Source organism: Carassius carassius, chromosome 10 (genome assembly GCF_963082965.1).
Source record: "Carassius carassius chromosome 10, fCarCar2.1, whole genome shotgun sequence".
Classification (NCBI taxonomy): domain Eukaryota; kingdom Metazoa; phylum Chordata; class Actinopteri; order Cypriniformes; family Cyprinidae; genus Carassius; species Carassius carassius.
The window spans coordinates 32,432,751-32,452,118 of NC_081764.1; the positions used below are offsets into that span (position 1 = coordinate 32,432,751).

The following is a 19,368-nucleotide window of genomic DNA, read 5'->3' on the forward strand; positions in this document are numbered from 1 at the left end:
CCAGCAGAGGGGGTTTTGGGAGAGAAGTGCAGCATGAGGCCGTGTAGGAGGGGGCAAGCATCCACTTAAGGGCCCCCTTGCTGGGCCGGGTGCGGTTTAGTTGGTGGGGGTAAAGCCGAGCTGCATGGCACACTCCAAGAGCAAATCTAATTCTTCACAATTAGCTGAGCTTCCACGACAGGCACCAAGGTGAGAGAGCCACATCACCGACTGCTACAGCTCTGATTGGGTCATTCGTTCTCCACTATGCAAATGTGATGCTCAGAGGTGGTAGGGGGGCTGGATGCAAGTCGTCAGCATGGTGCGATGGCATCAAGGGTCAACAAATATTGTAAAAACAGGTTTTAGTGTCCTGCGGGAAAAGAAAAGTTGAAAATGCCCAAACAACAACAACAAAAAGTAATGTTCATTACTGTTTATGTTGTAATTAACTCTCAAATGTTGTGGATTTTGTATTTTATATTTCTATCTTCCTAAATTTTTCTTGCTCTTATTGTATAGCTTTTACTCACCAGTAATAGTTTCATTGCTACTAAATCATCAACACATGACCTAATGGACAGAAATGAACAACAGTTACAGTTAGTCAACTGAAAAGAAAAACGGATGTGTTATAACATACAGAACACTTTGTTTACCTCATTTTATGCTGTTAGTGCTCCATACTTACTTGCTGGTACTGTGGTGCATGAAGAATTTAGGAAATTTGCTCTTTTTGTGAGGATTGGGGGGGTGGGGGTTGAAATGGTCTTTATTCAGCTGTTCAGATTTGTTTTTGTTTTTTTGTTCTCAATGCTGCTTTTGCAGCAGAGCTCTCAATATATTTTTTTTCTTTTTCTTTTTTTTTTTGCAGCTGATATTTTTTCTAGACCATTTCAATTCTTTATTTTCTTTTACATTTCAAAATTAAACCCAGGAGATGAATCCAGAAGCAAAGAATTCATACAAACCATTAAAATTGATACATAAAATATGTACACAAAGAGCTACATCCTCATCAGGCTGATTATACTAAGGAAAGCAAACAACTTATAACAATACTCTACTGTTGTCTTTGAAACGTTTCCCACATTTGTCTCAAACTGTAACATTTTCAGAACTGCTGAAAAGAAATTTGGGTCAACATACTGACCATAAAAAAAAAATTAATAAAAAATTGCAGCCGCCAAAAGTTAAGTCAATGTTTTGACACGATACAAAAGAAAATGATGACAGCGAGAAACCAAATCATTTATGTTATTCTACATCTCAATAATTGAAATTCACAGCCTTCTGAGTAACGTTTTCTATTTGCTGCTCAGGTTTGATAAGTAAAATAAAATAAAAAAAAAATAAAAATGTAAATCAATATTTTTAAAAACAACCATTTCAAAAACACAGAACTCAAGATCTGATGCGCTCGAGTGGTAACAGTGCAGCAGGACTGGACACACGACTTCATCTTCATCTGCGCCATGAGCGCGACTCATTATCTTCTTCCTCTTCATCATCGTCCTGCAGCAGGGAATCATCCACGAGGAAATCCCCTGGAAACTGTAGCCAATCAGAACCAAACAAATGCACAATTATACTACATTAGATTCAACTCATTGTTTTCATTATTGTTTCAATTAATCTTTTTCCTTCTTGTTTCATTTCTGTTTCAGTTGTTTTTTTGTTTATAACCAAATCTTACTATGTGTTTCCAGATCCCTACTATCACTACCACTCGCAAACCACACATCACACAATGTAGACAGCGCAATCTTAACAACCTGCACACTTTGCCTATATCTGCTAATACACTACTTTCTTTTTCTATTGGTCTCTGGAATTACCAGTCTGCTGCAAACAAAGCCGATTTCATTACTTCTATTATTAGTCATTCAAAGCTTAATCTCATGGCCCTAAAAGAGACCTGGATCAAACCAGAGGGCACCTGCAGCACTCTCCAATAATTTCTCATTTTCCCACTCCCCCCGTTTTACTGGAAGAGGTGGAGGTACTGGTCTGCTCATCTCTAATGATTGGAAATGTAATCCTTTACCATCTTTGGGTATCAACAGCTCCTTTGAATCTCATTCAGTTACTGTTACCTACCCTTTTAAAATACATTTTGTAGTTGTCTATCGACCCCCAGGACCACTGGGTAACTTTTTGATGAATTAGATGTGTTGCTCTCAACCTTTTCTGAGGATGGTACTCCCCTAGTAATGCTTGGAGATTTCAACATCCATCTAGATAAACCTCTGTTTGCTGATTTCCACACTCTGCTTGCCTCTTTTGATCTCAACCGAGTGTCAACTACTGCTACTCACAAATCAGGCAACCAACTGGACCTTATTTATACACGACACTGCTTTACTGATCATGTTCTGGTTACTCCACTGTACACGTCGGATCACTTCCTCCTCACTCTTAACCTCAACATGGTCCCTGCCACATCACTTACCCCTCCACATGTCATCTTTCGACGTAACCTACGCACACTTTCACCCTCCCGGCTTTCTGCAATGGTTTCATCTTCACTTCCTTCCCCTAAACTGTTTGCATCTTTGGCTGCTAACAGTGCTACTGATACTTTCTGCTCCACTCTTACATCTTGTTTAGACACTGTTTGTCCCTTATCTTCCAGGCCAGCCCGTAACACCCCTTCTGCCCATTGGTTATCTGATGTTCTACGCGAACACCGTTCTAAGCTTAGAGCTGCTGAAAGGGTGTGGCGAAAATACAGAAATACTACTGACCTTAATATGTATCAGTCACTCCTATCTTCTTTCTCTGCTAATGTCTCCACTGCTAAAATGACATACTACCATAACAAAATTAACAATTCGTCTAACTCTCGCATGCTTTTTAAAACATTATCCTCACTTCTTTGTCCTCCTCCTCCCCCTCCTGCTTCATCTCTAATAGCTGACGACTTTGCAACGTTTTTCATTAATAAAATTAAACACATTAGTGCACAATTTTCCACACCACAATCAGACAAGCTCATATCACCAGCAAACTTACACTCATTTACATCCTTCTCTTCACTCTCTAAGGCAGAAGTCTCACAACTCATCCTTTCTAATCACCCTACAACTTGCCCGCTTGATCCTCATAGGTGTGATCGACAAAGGACAAAAAAGCAGGAAACTGTACGGTGCACTTACCCCCCCCCCCCCCCCACATGCACACAGTGACATAATTTATATAGTAAAATAATAAATTAATAAAAAATATTGTACTTGTTTTTTGTTTAAATGAATTTATAAATTCAATAATTAAAAAAGGGAAGGAAAATTTAAATACACATCTAAATTAAATGATTGAACAAAAAAAATCATAAAAGGAGTAATGTGGGAAATATGCTTCAAAGACTGGGCAAAAAAAAAATCTGTCAATAACTTGCTGCTGACGTGCACGAAAACTAGCCATTTATTGGGCATTTCTTGTCCTCCCAGATGTTTTGTTTTTCCTTATTTCTATGGTGTCCTTTACATCTATTAAAAATAACATCTTTATTTGCCTCTATATTTTTGAAAGGTATCTTTTCTTGTGTTTTTGTTCAGCCATTTTGTCAGTGCTTTATTATAGACTTCTATGATTGCTAATTCACAACAGAAGACGATTATTAGGTTGAACGTTCAGAATACGATTCCATAGGTTATATTTCAGGATGAATTTCGAGAATGGACAGCGACTCTTAAGTAGCACGTAGAACACGTTCATGTCAAGTAAAGTTTTTGGGAAAAGCGCGTGGAATTGCGGCGAGCGTTTATAACCTTGCACGTTGAGAGCACTCTTCAGAGCTAAGATACATTGTTATCAGGAAACTCGACCCAGATCAGATTTAAGCATTCATTAAAGTGAATCGGTTTAAAGGATGAGTTATTAGTGGACAGATATGCTCATATGCTCCGCGCATATAACGTTACTCCCAAATATATTTTTAGGTCGCACAGATTAAATTTCAGGAGCATATGCGACAAAAATGTTGGCAATTTCGAGCCTTGTAGAAGCTGCTAAACTTTCTAGCTAGAAGTAAGCAATAACCTACATGGCGTTACTTTGCTAAGTTAGCCCAGAATCGTTTAACATTATTGTTATGGAATCATGATAAAAGTGATCAATTGATTGGTTAAATTTTACTAGACTTGCATATAAAAATGAAAGACAATATATTGGATTTGCTTACATGAATCACCCGTGTTCACGGTCTTCGTCAGTCAACTGAAGCTGTTCACGTGAGTAGATGGTTGGGTGTGTTCGCATTCAGAACGGTGCGCGTACACTTTGAACTTCAATCGTGACAAATGATTGGACTACTTGCGGAGTGACATGACGACATGATTCAAAGGCACAAAAAACGTTGACAGCGGTGAGCGATCATTATGTTTACCAATACCCGACCCATCGCAACCGCCTACACCCCGAACCATCCCCCCAACCCTGTGTATATTTAATATACACACCACTGTTCGAAAGTTTTTTCCGGTTTTTGTCTCTTATGTTCACTGAAGCTGCATTTCAAAATACAGCAAAAATAGCAATATTGTGAAATACTATTACAATTTAAAATAACTTTTTTCTACATATACATATGTATACATATACACTCAACAGCCACTTTATTAGGTACACCCGTTCAATTGCTTTGCAACACAAATTGCTAATCAGCCAATCACATGGCAGCAACTCAATGCATTTAGGCATCTAGATGTGGTGAAAATGACTTACTGAATTTCAAACCGAGCATCCGAATGGGGAAGAAAGGGGATTTAAGTGACTTTGAACATAGAATGGTTGTTGGTGCCAGACCGACTGGTCTGAGTATTTAAAAAACTGCTGATCTACTGGGATTTTCATACACAACCATCTCTAGGGTTTACAGAAGATGGTCAGAAAAAGAGGAAATATCCAGTGAACAGCAGTTATGTGGACAAACAATGCCTTGATGTCAGAGGTAAATGAGCAGACTAGTTAGAGATGATAGAAAGGCAACATTAACTCCAATAACCACTCGTTACAACCAAGGTATGCAGAATACCATCTCTGAACACACAACACGTTGAACCCTGAAGCAGATGGGCTACAGCAGCAGAAGCGAAGAACAGGAAACAGAGGCTACAATTCACACAGGCTTACCAAAATTGGACAATAGAAGATTGGAAAAACATTGCCTGGTCTGATGAGACTCGATTTCTACTGCAACATTCAGATAGTAGGGTCAGAATATGAAAGCATGGATTCATCCTGCCTTGTCTCAACGGTTCAGGCTGGTGGTGGTGGTGTAATGGTGTGGTGGATATTTTCTTGGCACACTTTGGGCACCTTGGTACCAATTGAGCATTGTTTAAACACCACAGCCTACCTGAGTATTGTTAATGACCATGTCCATCCCTTTATGACTACAGTGTACCCATCTTCTGATGTCTACTTCCAGCAGGATAATGCACCATGTCACTAAAGCTCAAATCATCTCAGACTGGTTTCTTGAACATGACAATGAGTTCACTTTACTCAAATGGCCTCCACAGTCACCAGATCTCAATCCAATAGAGCACCTTTGGGACATGGTGGAATGGGAGATTCGATTCATGGATGTGCAGTTGACAAATCTGCAGTAACTGTGCGATGCTATCATGTCAGTATGGACCAAAATCTCTCTGAGGAATGTTTCCAACACCTTGTTAAATTTATGCCATGAAAAATTAAGGCAGTTCTGAAGGCAAAAGTCCAACCCAGTACTAGCAAGGTGTACCTAATAAAGTGGCCAGTGTATGTGTGTGGGCATGTTTTTGTGACATATCAGGGTACAACTCTGTATAATGACATAGGTATGATACAGGTATTACAAGGAGAGGGTGACTTATGAGGACATAAAACATGTCCCCATTTTTCAAAACGCTTATAAACCATACAGAATAAGTTTTTTTGAGAAAGTAAAAATGCACAGTTTCCTGTGAGGGATGGGTTTAGGTGTAGGGTCATAGAATAAACAGTTTTTTTACAGTATAAAAACCATTACGCCTACTTTTGTATTTTTTAAAACAAAAGTGTAATTTATTCCTGTGATCAAAGCTGAATTACTCCAGTCTTTACTGTCACAAGATCCTTCAGAAATTATTCTAATATGCTGATATGCTACTCAAGAATTATATCTCATTATTCAAAATACGCTATTCTTAAAAAAAAAAAAATTGATGAATAGAAATACAGTATTTATCTGAAATACACATTGTTTGTCTTTACTGTCCCTTTTGGATCAATTTAAAGCATCCTTGCTTAACTTAAAAAAAATATATAAAAAATCTTTCAATTCTTTTATTTATTTTGAGCAAACACAAATATATTCTATTATATACAGTTAAAATACAAACAGTTTGAAAGCAGACCAAACACACAGACCAAAGGGCGTACCTCCTCATCCTCAGGTTCAACCTCGTCTGGGTCTGCTGTATTGAGGGAAGCCGCGGGCTTGTGCCAGGCCAAACGCAGCTCCTGATTATTTAACCGAACGCCGTGGATGGCCGCCTGAGAAACAGAGCTGAAGTTTAGACTCTGCATGAAGTATGTATCTACTGATGTTTATGGGAATATGTTAAGACCTGTTCAGCCTCCGCACGGGTTTTGTATGTTATGATGACACTAAGACTTGAATCCTGCATCTGGCAATCTTCAATCTCCCCGTATTGCTGGAGGTTAGTGAGAAAATCAGTTATGACTCAAAGACATACCTCATAACAGTGTGATGTAACATGCCCTTTAATGTCACTCACTGCAAAGTGTGGCAGCAGGTCGACTCGATCGGCCTCAGTGAAACCGCTGATCTCTAAAGCTCGGGGTCGATGATCCACCACAGCGTGAGTTGGGACTCCTCTTCCGCGTCCTCGAATCCCGCGTCCTCGGCTCCTCAGGGCCCCCCGACCCCTGCCGTGGGCCCCCCTCCCACGTCCTGGGGTCAGAAGCCCCCTTTTGGCAGCCTGAATGAAAGGAAATGATCTTATGTAAGCTTATGAAGCTTAAGTAGCACTGCAGTGACACTCAGTGGAAAGATGGAATGTTTTGTTTATAAACCATTCATTCATATTAGAGGTCGACCGATATATCGGGCCGATATTTGTCTTTTTTTTTATATATCGGCATCAGCCGATATCTGTGTTTAGTAGAGCCAATTTAAAGTCAGGCACGTCAGCGGGCATCCCCGTGTTATTGGTGCGGTGGAAAGTGCTGCTGCCGCATGTGAAGGACCCCAAGCCAAAATTTTGGAAGATTCAGTCCTGGGAAATAAAGGTAGTCAGAGAATTTAACTCTGTAAATGGGGTGGAGAAGTTGTCAGCTCTCACAAACACTGCAGCGTGATTGAGGGCTACGTTACTCCGCCGCTCACAGACAGCAGCGTTCTCGGAGAGACAGCTGTCCTGGAGCTGCCCAGAACCGTGAATCACATTTGTTCGGAAGCATGCTTTGATGCAGACAATAGCAAGGTTTCCATCCAACTCATTTGCATTTAGGGATGTCAATATTCGATAATTTCCATGATCGATCGACGTTTAAATTAATGATCAATTAATAACCTTAATGCTGCAAAATGCGTCTGTAGCAGCCACTTGGAAAAAAAGCTTTCTCACCCGAATTAAAGGGGTTTTAGTCTGAATAAAATGCTAGTAGCAGGACTGTAAAATGAATAGATGTGATTATGATCATTTGATAAAATGAAGAGAGCGCGCCATACATTTGAGATCATTTTACTTTGTTGACTGTTTCCCGTCAAGGAGACCGCTGAATATACCTCTTTAAATGGTTTCTTGGTGCTCGTTTTTTCAAATGACACTATAGTATTAAAAATAAAATCATCCCAAACGTAACTGTGGCGCTTGTGGCTGTGCTGCGCAGTCAGTAAACCGCTTTTTTTTTCACATCAAACATTTTATGCAAGTATTATGACCAGTACTTTATTTGATCCTGTTCTGCAAAATGTTCGATTTTGAATTTTTGTGTTCCGCTAGGCATATTTGTTTAAAAAAATCTGGCATTTACAGAGCATTAGATCATGACAGTGTATAAGTGCTTGCATACGAGGACGAGCAAGCCTGGGTTTGGATGTATTTGGAGGTTACTGCTCACTTCTCGTTCTGCACATATTCAAATGTTTCCATATTCGCAATGTATCTGAATGTTAAACTATAATATTTTTTTTTTTTTTTTTTATGTAAACTAGACGTAAAAGATCATCCTCTTCACATGAGCAAAAACGTCCTTGGCATAACAGCAGAGTGGACCGGTATACTATGGTCTATTTAAACTGACCAGTGTAACCTTGTATATGTTTGGTTGACTGTACTTTATTTTAATACTGAACAGACTGCGATGTAAGTTTGAAAATAGAATGCACTTCAGATGTTCTGTGTCATTTATGTAAAAAACAAATGTTGCTGGTTGCTAGTGTGTTTGCAGCACTACTGTTATTTATTTTTTAGATATTTTATTTTTTATATTTTTCAGTTTAATTGATTTTTATTTATAAAATTGTATTTATTTTAAATGTATATTTAAGTTTACATTTATGTTCCAACAAACTTGAAAAATTCTGCTTGATAAATGCTCTAAAACTTTTATGTAAATAATTGAAATATATATTACCTGTTTTATATATTTAATACTTGGTCAGTTTATTGAATTGTTTGGTTAACTTTGGATACATTTTTTATTTTAATACCGTGCAGTGCACAAAATATATATTCGAGAGATGGTTCAAGTCAGTGCTCAATAAATGATGATAAGTTTAGAAATGTTGTGCTAGGGCTGGGCGATATATCGAATATTAGCGATAATATCGGAATAATTATGACGACGTTGTACAATTTGAATATATCGGGAATATCGAATATTTCAAATTCAAGCATACTTTCCCAAAAGAACGCGCCGAATGTCCAAAAAAGGAACCTGTAACTGCTGACTGCTCTACGCCCCTCTACTACGAGAGCTGTAATGATAGCGGTTGCCAGATAACAAAAGTTTAAATCTCCGAATCAGAGCTCCACTGTTACAAGGATACATTTTCTGCCTGGTGTTTGCTTATTTTAAGCAATCTGGCAACCATGCGCACGTGCTCACTCCTCATTGCGGAAGAGCCGCTGACGATAATCTGAAAACACTAACAAGCTGGAATTGAGCGATCTAATGAAAGCGTCGTTCAGCCGGTCTGTGTTCTGTCGTGAGATCTCAACTGTATTGTTTGCATTTGTGATCGCAAAATAAATGCACTTACTCGACCGCTGATGTTTGAATAGAGAAACATAGGCTATGGCCATTTGGAATTACTATTGGGGATTTTCACTGATATGTTTACCAGTTTACATAATATAGACAGAGAGAATGCAAAAGTCTTTGGTATTCATTTATATATATTTATATATAAGAAATAGCTATGTGCTTCAGCAATTATCTCCCCATCTAAGAGGGTTTTTAGTGTCAGTAGGAACATAGTTTCATGCCACAGAGCTTCTCTTAAAACCACAGACAGTTGACAGACTTGTGTTCTTAGCTAAAAAACTTGTTAAAAAAATTAAAAATAAAATACTTATCCTAGTTGCATAGTTTAAATTGTGAATTGCATGCACTAAAAAGTTGACAGAATGCACTTTCTGCAACTGTTACTTAATTTGCACTGCTTCAGTTACATATAGGCCTACATGTATTCATTTAATAAAAAGCAGTAAGTGATCTCTTGGTCTAGATTTTTTAACTGCTTAAATTAGCTGTTTAATCTAAATAGTTTTTTTTTTTTTTTTTATGGGCAAAAGAAAATCATGTTTTATTTTTTATTATTTAAATGCAAATGCAAACATATCGAGATATATATCGAATATCGTAAAAATTTTGACAATATCGAGATATTTTTTTTTTTTGTATATCGCCCAGCCCTATGTTGTGCATCCACTTATTATTAGTGTGACATTTTAGCATGCAAATGAAGGGGAAAACTTCAAGATATCGGCCATCGGCTAACCCTGACCTCTAAACATCGGCAATAGAAAAACCCATTTCGGTCGATCTCTAATTCATATGTTTTGAAAAATATAAACGTGTCAATTTCTAGCTATAGGAAATAAATTACAACTACAAAAAGAGAGCTTTTGTCTCTTTGTGAAATACCTCTAACTGCAGCCGAGTGTATTTGAGCTTGAGTTCAGCAGTGTCCTCTCCTGCTTGTATTTTCTTATAAAGGTCCAACTCTGTGTCCAGGAGCTCCTTTTGAGCCTGAAAACAGAGATGCATCAGAATATACATATGCAGAAAGATCCATTCTTTGATTCTGGTGCTTTGGGACTGTGTGTACCTGAGCTTTGCTCTTGAGCGTGGTCCTGAGGGCATTAGCACTGGACAGTCCTTTCATCTCCTCCTGTAGTTTGGTGATGCTGTTGGTGAGGGTGGTGAGGGTCAGCATGATCTGAGCTTTATCCTCCGCCTTCATGGACTTGTTCTTCTCCAGCTTAGATATCAGCAGCTGAAGACATGCATAAGTCTCAGTCATCTCATAAACTAAGTTATGAACAAAGTTATGTACAATGCTTTCATCCAAAGTAAGCAAGCTCTGACAACAACAAAAAACTATTTTTCTAGACTTTAAGTAGATTTGTTTTTTTATGAACCTCGTGAACATTTTGAATGAAATCAGTGCCAGCCTAGTACCACATTGCAGTTTCATTAAAAACTATGTTCTATTTAAATAGATTTTAAAACGTAATTTATTAATATGACAGTAAATCTGAACTGCCACACAATCCTTTCATATACTAATTTGGTGCTCAAGAAAAAAAATTACATTATCAACGCTGCTTAATATTTCTGCAGAAACTTGTTATATTTTTCAGGATTCTTTGATGAAGAGAAAGCTCAAAAGAACAGCATTTATTTGCAATATAAACCTTCAGTAACATTATAAATCAATTTAATGTGTCCTTGCTGAATAAAAGTAGCAATTAAAAAATAGAAAATGTTAAATGTTTGAAATTCAAACAATTATAAATAGTAGAGAACTTTTTAACTATAACTCAAACTACAACTGTTTAGCAGATAGTGACATCTAGCAAACAACAAGCATTTTTCTAATAAACAAGGTATGCACAACAAGACACAAGGACAACAATTAATGGCGCACCTTCTGAGTCTGAATATGCTTTTCCAAAATCTCCTGCTTCTTTTTCCTAACGTCCTGCTGAAGCTTCAGCGCCTCCTGGTGGAGAAGGACAACCACATTTACACTAGTTCAACGCTGCTAGCACAAGCATAAAATGTACGACTTGCAGGTTGCTTTTTCCAGGATATTAATACAAACCTGCTTCCTTTTCAGGGCATCTTCTGCGATGAGAGTTGTCCCAAATGGCGCTCCCTTCTGGCCAGCTTTCAGTGCAGCCGGGTTATAAACAGTCTTAGTCAGGCCAGTAGAAAAAACCTGTAAAGAAATGAAAGACTTTACCAAGTGATTTGACATTACGTATAAACTTACAGGTGTCTCAAAAGAAGCCAGTGGTCCACAACAAGTGGTTCTACACAAACATGTAAATAGGCCCTAAAAGTAGAAGCAGGTAGGTTTATAAGCTGCAACATGGACTAGACTTCCTGATAACAGTACAAAGCCTAGCTATGCAAACCTATAAAAAAAACAAACCTTTCCTCCAAAGCCAGCTGGTTTAGAGAAGCCCAGACGCTCCTTCACTGAAACCTTGGCTGTATTCTGTAAAGAAGCGCAGAGATATGCTAAGATCTGCGACGACAGACGAAGCACACACTTTCAGGAACAGTTTGAGTCACACATTCACCTGTGCAGCGCCGCCGGGGTCATGTGAGGGTTCAGGATGGGCTGTGGGCAGGGGTCCGAGCCGGTCTTTCACTGACTGTTTCGGTGTGGTGACCACAGACTCCTGGGCTGTCTGTATGCTCTACAAACAACAAACATGACTCCAGCAATCAGATATATGTGTTAATATATGTGACCCTGGAGCACAAAAGCGGTCTTAAGTCTCTGGGGTTTATTTGTAGCAATAGCCAAAAAAAACATTGTATGGGTCAAAATGATCAATTTTTCTTTTATGCCAAAAAACTGTAGGATATTAATTAAAGATCATGTTCCATGAAGATATTTTGTAAATTTCCTACTGTAAAAATATTAAAACTCAATTTTTGATTACTAATATGCATTGCTAAGAACTTCATTTGGACAACTTTAAAGGAGATTTTCTCAATATTTAGATTTTTTTTGCACCCTCAGATTCCAGATTTTCAAATAGTTGTATCTCGGCCAAATATTGTCCAATCCTAACAAAACCATACATCAATGGAAAACTTATATATTCAGCTTTCAGAAAAATTGATAAGACTGGTTTTGTGGTCCAGGGTCACATATACTAAACTGTGATAAATATTGTAATAAATATGCTAGTTACCATCTTGAAATTAAAGTGATAATACAAACATTTTGTGTTTGTACACAAGTTTACACAAGTTTATACAAATGTAAATTAAATTGATAAACATAAGAATTGTGATTTGTTATGTACTCTTTAAACAGTGATAAATATAAACATTCTGATAATTTTATAAAAACTGAAACGTGTGATGTTATTTACTATTTATATTAAACTGAGATAAATATATATAACAATGTGATGTTATTTACTCCTAAAATAATGTAAAAACAAAACTGTGACAATTTTATTACAAAATCAATTCTTATTTACAGTCTTTAAGATAAACTGTGATAAATGTGTTAGTTTGTCTCTTTAAATAAAATCTATATTTAACATATACAATTAAATATATACATTTAATCGCAATTAAATAAAATATACATTTTTAGAGGCATCAGTCACTAATAAAATACAGCTCGAAGAGTTCTAACAGTTGGATTCGGTCTGTTTGTTGTAAATCAGAGCATGTTAACAGGAGGATGTGATACCGGATGTGGTGTGGTGTGTGTGTCCTCTCTGTGCCAGTGTACTCTGATGAAGCGGTTGTTGAGCACTGCCTCTGTGCTCTGAATGGCCCGTTTGGCTTCTTCAGGAGAGGCAAACTGGATCAGCGCCCCGTCTGGGTTATTATTATATGCCACCTGAGACAGAGGAAATGTGCTTCTAAGATCTTTATGATCATGAACATCAACATGTCACGTGGTTCTCTCAGTCACAGTACCTGGAGGTTGACGATGGTGCCAAACTTGCTGAAGTGCTCGTTTAGTTTGCTGATGTTGTTGAGTTCAGGAGGAATCTGACGGATGGCCAGTTTGGTGTTTGCTAAAGAGTAGGGCACATTCCTGTGAAAGCCGTGGTGGTTGGGTTTGTTGAAGTTCGGTCTGTGGAGCGAGAAAACAAACATGCACATTGTGGTCAAATGTAAGTAATGAAACCGACTGAAAGATAAAACAAATGGATACTTTATTTGTGTGCACTCGAGCAATTGAAGAGATAAATTTTAATAATCCTAAAGAAAGACTGCATCCATATTCAACTATATGCACCTTTTATGTATCTATTAAACCTCCGAAAATGTATTTGACTTGCCCCTTTTCTTACTTCATGGCTTAATAAAAATGTACAAAATATGTACATACATTTTTATTTTATATCAAATATTTGAATGACTGTCTTACTTGTCAAACCAGGGTTTCTTCGCAGGAATGGCTCCATCATGAAGTCCTGCTCCTCTCTTCCTGGAGTCGGACTCTAAAACTATCCGAGCACTGTTAGTGTTTGACATTTTCTCTGAAAGAATTAAACACACACAAAGAGGCAGGTAAAGGATGAGAACATCTGTTAGGCTTTATTTAAATTCCTGAAGAGCTGGTTTAGCAGGGAGGCCAGAGCTCACGGTTACCTCGAGGGGGCAGATCCACTTCTCCCATGGTCAGACCAATCAGATTGGGCCGCTGAGCGTTGACTCGGTGTCTGTACATGGGCCGTGAGGTCATGCTGGGGGCTTCAGGATTATACACTTCTGGCTCAAATGAATCTGTATATTATAAAAAATGACAGTTGTAATTCCATAATTATAAAATAATACTTAGTAGCATTTTTATTTGGTATGTACGCTACCACTTACAAAATTTGTGGTTAGAATGATTTTTTGTTTTAAAGAAAGAAATGAATACGCTTATTCAGCAGGGGCACATTAAATTGATCAAAAGTGACAGTAAAGACATGTATAATGTAACAAAATATTTCTATTTCAAATAGAAACTTTCTTTTCATCAAAGATTCTTTAAAATACTGATCATGGTTTCAACAAAAATATGAAGCAGCACAACCGTTTTCAACATTGATAATAATCAGAAATGTTTTTTGAGCAGCAAATCATCATTAGAATGATTTCTGAAGATCACGTGACAATGAAGATTGTCACGAAAAGAAAATTTCCCTGTGTCATCACAGGAGTAAATTACATTTTAAAATATATATTCAAATAGAAAAGTTGTTTTAAATTGCAATAATACTTCACAATATAATTTTTTATTGTATTTTTGATCAAATAAATGAAGCCTAGGAGACTACAAGAGACTTCTTTTTTTTTTTTTTATGTATCGACCCCAAAGATTTGAATGTTGCAGTTTTGTAATAAGTGAAATAACACAGTCATCCATTCATTACTGCAAAATAATATATAAAGTCCATATAAGATACAAGTCCTAATCACCAGACTTTATTATTGCTGAATGATTGTATATTGTTCCGACATATTCCACGCTTTTTTAATGCTTTCTTTTTAACCCTTCAATTGTAAATTGTTTCATATATGAATTTCTTCCTTCAAATCTATTCATCTTTTACATAACTCCTCATATGCGTCAGTTAATATATGTCCAGGTTTAAGCTTTGACAGTCCAGTGGAGATGAGTCATCACTGTATTACCGTATCAGACGTGACTCATTCATAAGCACTGACCTGACGTGAACAGGGGAGGCGGAGGCTGGCTGATCGGGGGCCGGACACCTGACGTCACTATAGTGGGCACAGAGCTGGTGATGGAGTTTGGTGGGGCGTCCATACCAGAGGGCTGAAGAGCAGGAAGAGGAGGCGGAGGACCTGAAAGACAGAAGAACAGCACATTTATAAAATACACTCAACATTAAACATTCATTCCAAATGAAAAGTCTTTCCTGGGAACAATGCTTTTTCGTGCCTGCTACAGGGGGTAGGCTGGGTGGCATGGTGCCCGGTGGTGGCACAGGTGGTCTGAGGTTCACTGGTGGAGTCAGGAGTGAGTGGGGGGGCGGCAGGCCCGGAGGAGGTGGGCCTTCCACTCCAGGAAGAGGCGGCGGCTGGAAAGGAAGCATGCTGGGAAGATTAACGTCCTCCACCACCACTGGATCACTCCCGTGATCAAAAGGGCACATGTCTCCTCGCATACAGAAGCCCTTCTCTGTTAATACAAACAAATCAGGATGTTACTGACATAAAGAGGCTTATTCTGTAATGAACATGATTTCACTGATTAGGGAGTAAAAAATTGTGTACCATCATAGTCACGACAGCGTTTCCTCGGTGGGCCGCCTCTGCCGAAGGGCGTGTGGTCTTGTGGGAACTCTGACCAGCTCTCAGTGGTGCTGTTCCCATGGTGGGTGGGGGCGATGACAGTGATGGTGCTACTGAGGGTGGGCACGGGGAAATGAGTAGAGGGGATGCCGGGTGTGAGAGGCGTAGGGGTGAAGCCATCGGTGGTCACGGCCTCCTGACGTTCTGGACGACTGTGCTCGTATTTTGGCTTTCCAGAATCCCGCTCTAGAAAAGTAAGAAAAGCATTCAACAGAAGCATGACAAAGTGAGCAACGTAAAGTTGTGAAAATGTGTCTTTTTTTATGCAAGCAAGTTTCTAAGTACACTACAGCTAAAAAGGGGGCAATTTTTGGGCTAAATTAATACTTTTATTTAGCAAAGATGCATTAAACTGATCAAAAGTGACAAATACATTTATAATGTTAAAAAAGATTTATATTTCAAATAAATGCTGTTCTTATGAACTTTCTATTCATCAAAGAATACTGGAAATAATAGGCCTATCACGGTTTCCACAAAATTCTAAGCCGTTTACAACATTGATAACAATAAGAAATGTTTAGAATGATTTCAGAAGGGTCATGTGACACTGAAGACGCTGAGAATTCAGCTCTGGCATCACAGGAATAATTTAAAATGTATAAAATGATTTGTTTTGAACAAATAAATAGAGCCTTGTTGATTATGAGAGACTTCTTTCAAAAACATTTTAAAAATCTACCCACCTTTAAACTTTTGAAACTTTTTTACTTAAATATGTAAGAAGTAAAAACTTTTAGTATTTTTAGAGAGAAATATTCCATGCGATCTCTATTAATATGAATCACAAAACATAAGCACTTACATAAACCTGTTTTAAAAATAGTTTTAGACAAAGCATAGCATAAAGTATTTCATGTGAACTACATGCAGAAAAATTCAAATGTGTTTAAATAAAGCACATCACTAAAGTAAGGTGATGCCTCACCTCTGCTTCTGGAGCGGGATCGTGATCGGGTGCGGTCCCGCTCTCTGTCCCGCTCTCGGTCTCTGTCCCGGTCACGAGTGCGGTCCTTGCTCCAGCTGCGACTACGACTGCGACTGAAACTGCGGCTGCGTTCTCTCCTGCGGTTATAACGTTCCCTGTACGAGTCCCTTCTGGGTGGGTTACGCTCATACTCTCGCTTCCTGGAGCGGTCATCTTTCTTGCGGTCATCTACTCTCCTGTAATTTCATTTAAATAGTAGAGAAAATATGAGGATAGCTAAACAAGGTGGCTTTAGAGATGTGTGCATGCGTGGCATTTTGAGAAAGTTAAAAAATGAAAATAAATCTTCTTTTTAAAGTTCATCTCACCTGCTGTCTCGGCTGTATCTGGAGCTAGACGGAGGACTGTGGTTTATTCTCCGGGAGAATTTCTTTTCTCGATCTTCGTCTCGGCTGGGCTGCTTATGCAAAATCAATACCATCAAACAAAAAAGAAAATTGACATTTAAGCAAAATTTCACATTGTAAATCACATCGTTTAAAAGTTTGGGGTCTCTAGGACTTTACTTTTATTTATTTATTTATTTATTTATGTCTTCTACTCATCAAAACGGCATTTATTTGATCAAAAACAGCAAAATGTTTAAATTGGGAGTTAAAACTTTTTTTAATTTGAATATATTTTAAAATTTAATTTACTCTTGTGACACTAAGCTGAATTTTGAAGCTGAATCAGCATCATTCCTCCAGTCTTCAGTGTCACATGATACACATGAAATCATACTAATATGATGATTTGCTGCTCAAGAAACATTTCTGATTATCATTAATGCTGAAAACAGTTGTGCTACTTACTATTGTGCTTCTCTGATGAACAGAATTTATTGGAAAGAAATCTTTTCTAGCATAACAAATGTCTTTACATGCACTTGCTGACTAACAGTATTTATTTCTTTATGTAAACAGTGATCTTGTGTGCCTGTTTCGTGTCACCTCCTCTCTTTTTGTCTCATCTTTCTCCGTGCGCTGGTGAGTTTCAGTTCTGCTTGCAGAAGTCGGCTGCTCCGGTTGAGGTAGGTAACTCTTTGCATTTACGGCTTCAAAAAGTCTATCCACAAATGTCTGCGTCTCTGAAAGCAAAAGCAAATTTATGTTAACATCTTCAGAGACTTAGTTCTGATACCGTCTGTCTTTGAAATGAAGCAGCTGTTATGCAAAGAACCTAGGAGTTAAGGGTCTTCTCCTGGTTTGAGAAATAACAACAACAACAGCAAAAACATTATTAAACTGCATATATTACAATCAGTAATAGAGTTGAATTATACCTTTCTGAAGGAATACATCCAACTGGTCAATGCATAGTGCTTTCAGCTCCTTCTCCGATTTATCTTTCTTCACTAAAGCAACCACATATTTAGCAAGAGCAGAAGGGTCAGCGTCACATCTGCCGGACAGACAGATACACTTCAATTACACTGAACCCAAATAATCTTTAGACACACATAAAAATGGTGCAGATCTGTAAATGAAAACCTACAACATCCTTACAGATGTATAATAGATACAACTGCTGATAATTCGTGATTACTAGGATAACCAAGTACAAGCATTATAGTTAATACAATTTCAAACCAACATACAAAAAGAAGAGTCAATGCATTAGTCAGTAATCATAAACTCATATATAACTAAAGCCACTGTCATTCAGGAAGATTTGAATCATTGTGCTAAAATCATTTTAATGCACAGGGCATCAGCATCACTTCACTTACATGGGTTCAAGAGTCTTCGACAGCCATGTCTTCAAGGCTTCGAGATTTTCAATGATCATTTTTCAGAGGAGGGCTGTTTGTTCTGCAGTTATGTCCCTGTGAGAGTCACAAACATCAGAGAGTTTACAGTCTGCTCAGGATGGAGTGTGTTTGTACTGTCAGGCCTCAGTCACTCACTCACCACCCTCATAAACTCAGACTGCGATATCACATGTGACCGTACACCAGCCAAGGAGGACAGCAGGTAACGGGAAGCTTAGACGCGGTCTTCAGTTTAGGACTTGTCGGGCTTGGTTTCTGTGCGGATGTGAACGAACTCTCCGCCACACTTTCAGCTCTTTCTTACTTTCCAGTAATGGCGACTGTTTACTCTCGCGGGCAAATCTCGCGAGAGCCCGCCGCGGCTGCAGCGTGGAGGCAGCATCATCACACGCTTTACAAAAATATACTATATGAAAGTAGGTTTCAGTCGAAATGTAACATCTCCAAGTTATTTCATTATTACATCGGCTCGAAATTACATATTCCGAGAAACCGCGCAAAAAAAGAAGAAAAAAAAAAACACAATACTTACAGTACAGCTATACTAACACTAATACTGTTCTTATTATATCTTTATTAATGTAATCAGTTACTTTATTTTGTGACATAGGCTATACCCTTGTATTGTGTACAATGTTGTGTAAAATAATGTACTTTTTCACTCTGTAATATTATAAAAAGAAAATTGAAATCAAACATGGATTTGCATATCAGATATGGTTTTGTTTCACACAAAAATATATTGTAAAAATTATTTTTAATTAAAAATCGAATGATGCACACAGAAGCATACACTGTGACTCCCAAATAAAATGATATAGTGTTAAGAAATGTTCATGCTATCATGCTAAACAATAAATAAAGTATTATTCAGTTAAAAAAACACAAACAAACAACTTTTCAACATGGCTTTAATGATAAATCTTCACGTATAACAAAGCAGTTTCTCTGTACAAATCAAGCAGACATTTTAAACAATCTCTTAAAATCTGTCGTACCTGGAAAGTGCAAAAAAAATAAATTCATAAACAGAAATAAAATTCATGCTGTACATTTCATACTGGATTCA

General features: G+C 37.9%; 1 protein-coding gene across 2 annotated transcripts; it reads right to left on the bottom strand.

Annotated features, from left to right (window-relative positions):
• Positions 1-724: 724 nt before the first annotated feature.
• LOC132152178 (RNA-binding protein 26-like) lies at positions 725-18,666 on the bottom strand. Of its 2 annotated transcripts, none has more exons than XM_059560945.1 (23): positions 18,439-18,666; positions 18,258-18,353; positions 17,811-17,929; positions 17,479-17,615; positions 16,855-16,946; positions 16,487-16,722; positions 15,481-15,744; positions 15,146-15,385; positions 14,908-15,048; positions 13,843-13,977; positions 13,619-13,730; positions 13,162-13,321; positions 12,919-13,081; positions 11,793-11,905; positions 11,642-11,707; positions 11,309-11,425; positions 11,132-11,206; positions 10,310-10,477; positions 10,126-10,230; positions 6,747-6,950; positions 6,576-6,662; positions 6,388-6,501; positions 725-1,533 (listed from the first exon to the last, which is right to left on the bottom strand). In XM_059560945.1, exons 2-23 carry the CDS (start codon positions 18,314-18,316, stop codon positions 1,444-1,446), a joined length of 2,997 nt encoding a protein of 998 aa, XP_059416928.1. In that variant the 5' UTR covers positions 18,317-18,353; positions 18,439-18,666; the 3' UTR covers positions 725-1,443. The 2 variants fall into 2 exon arrangements, with proteins under 2 accessions (XP_059416928.1, XP_059416929.1); XM_059560946.1 differs by having other exon boundaries at positions 16,855-16,943; positions 18,439-18,665.
• Between the last annotated feature and the right edge of the window lie 702 nt (positions 18,667-19,368).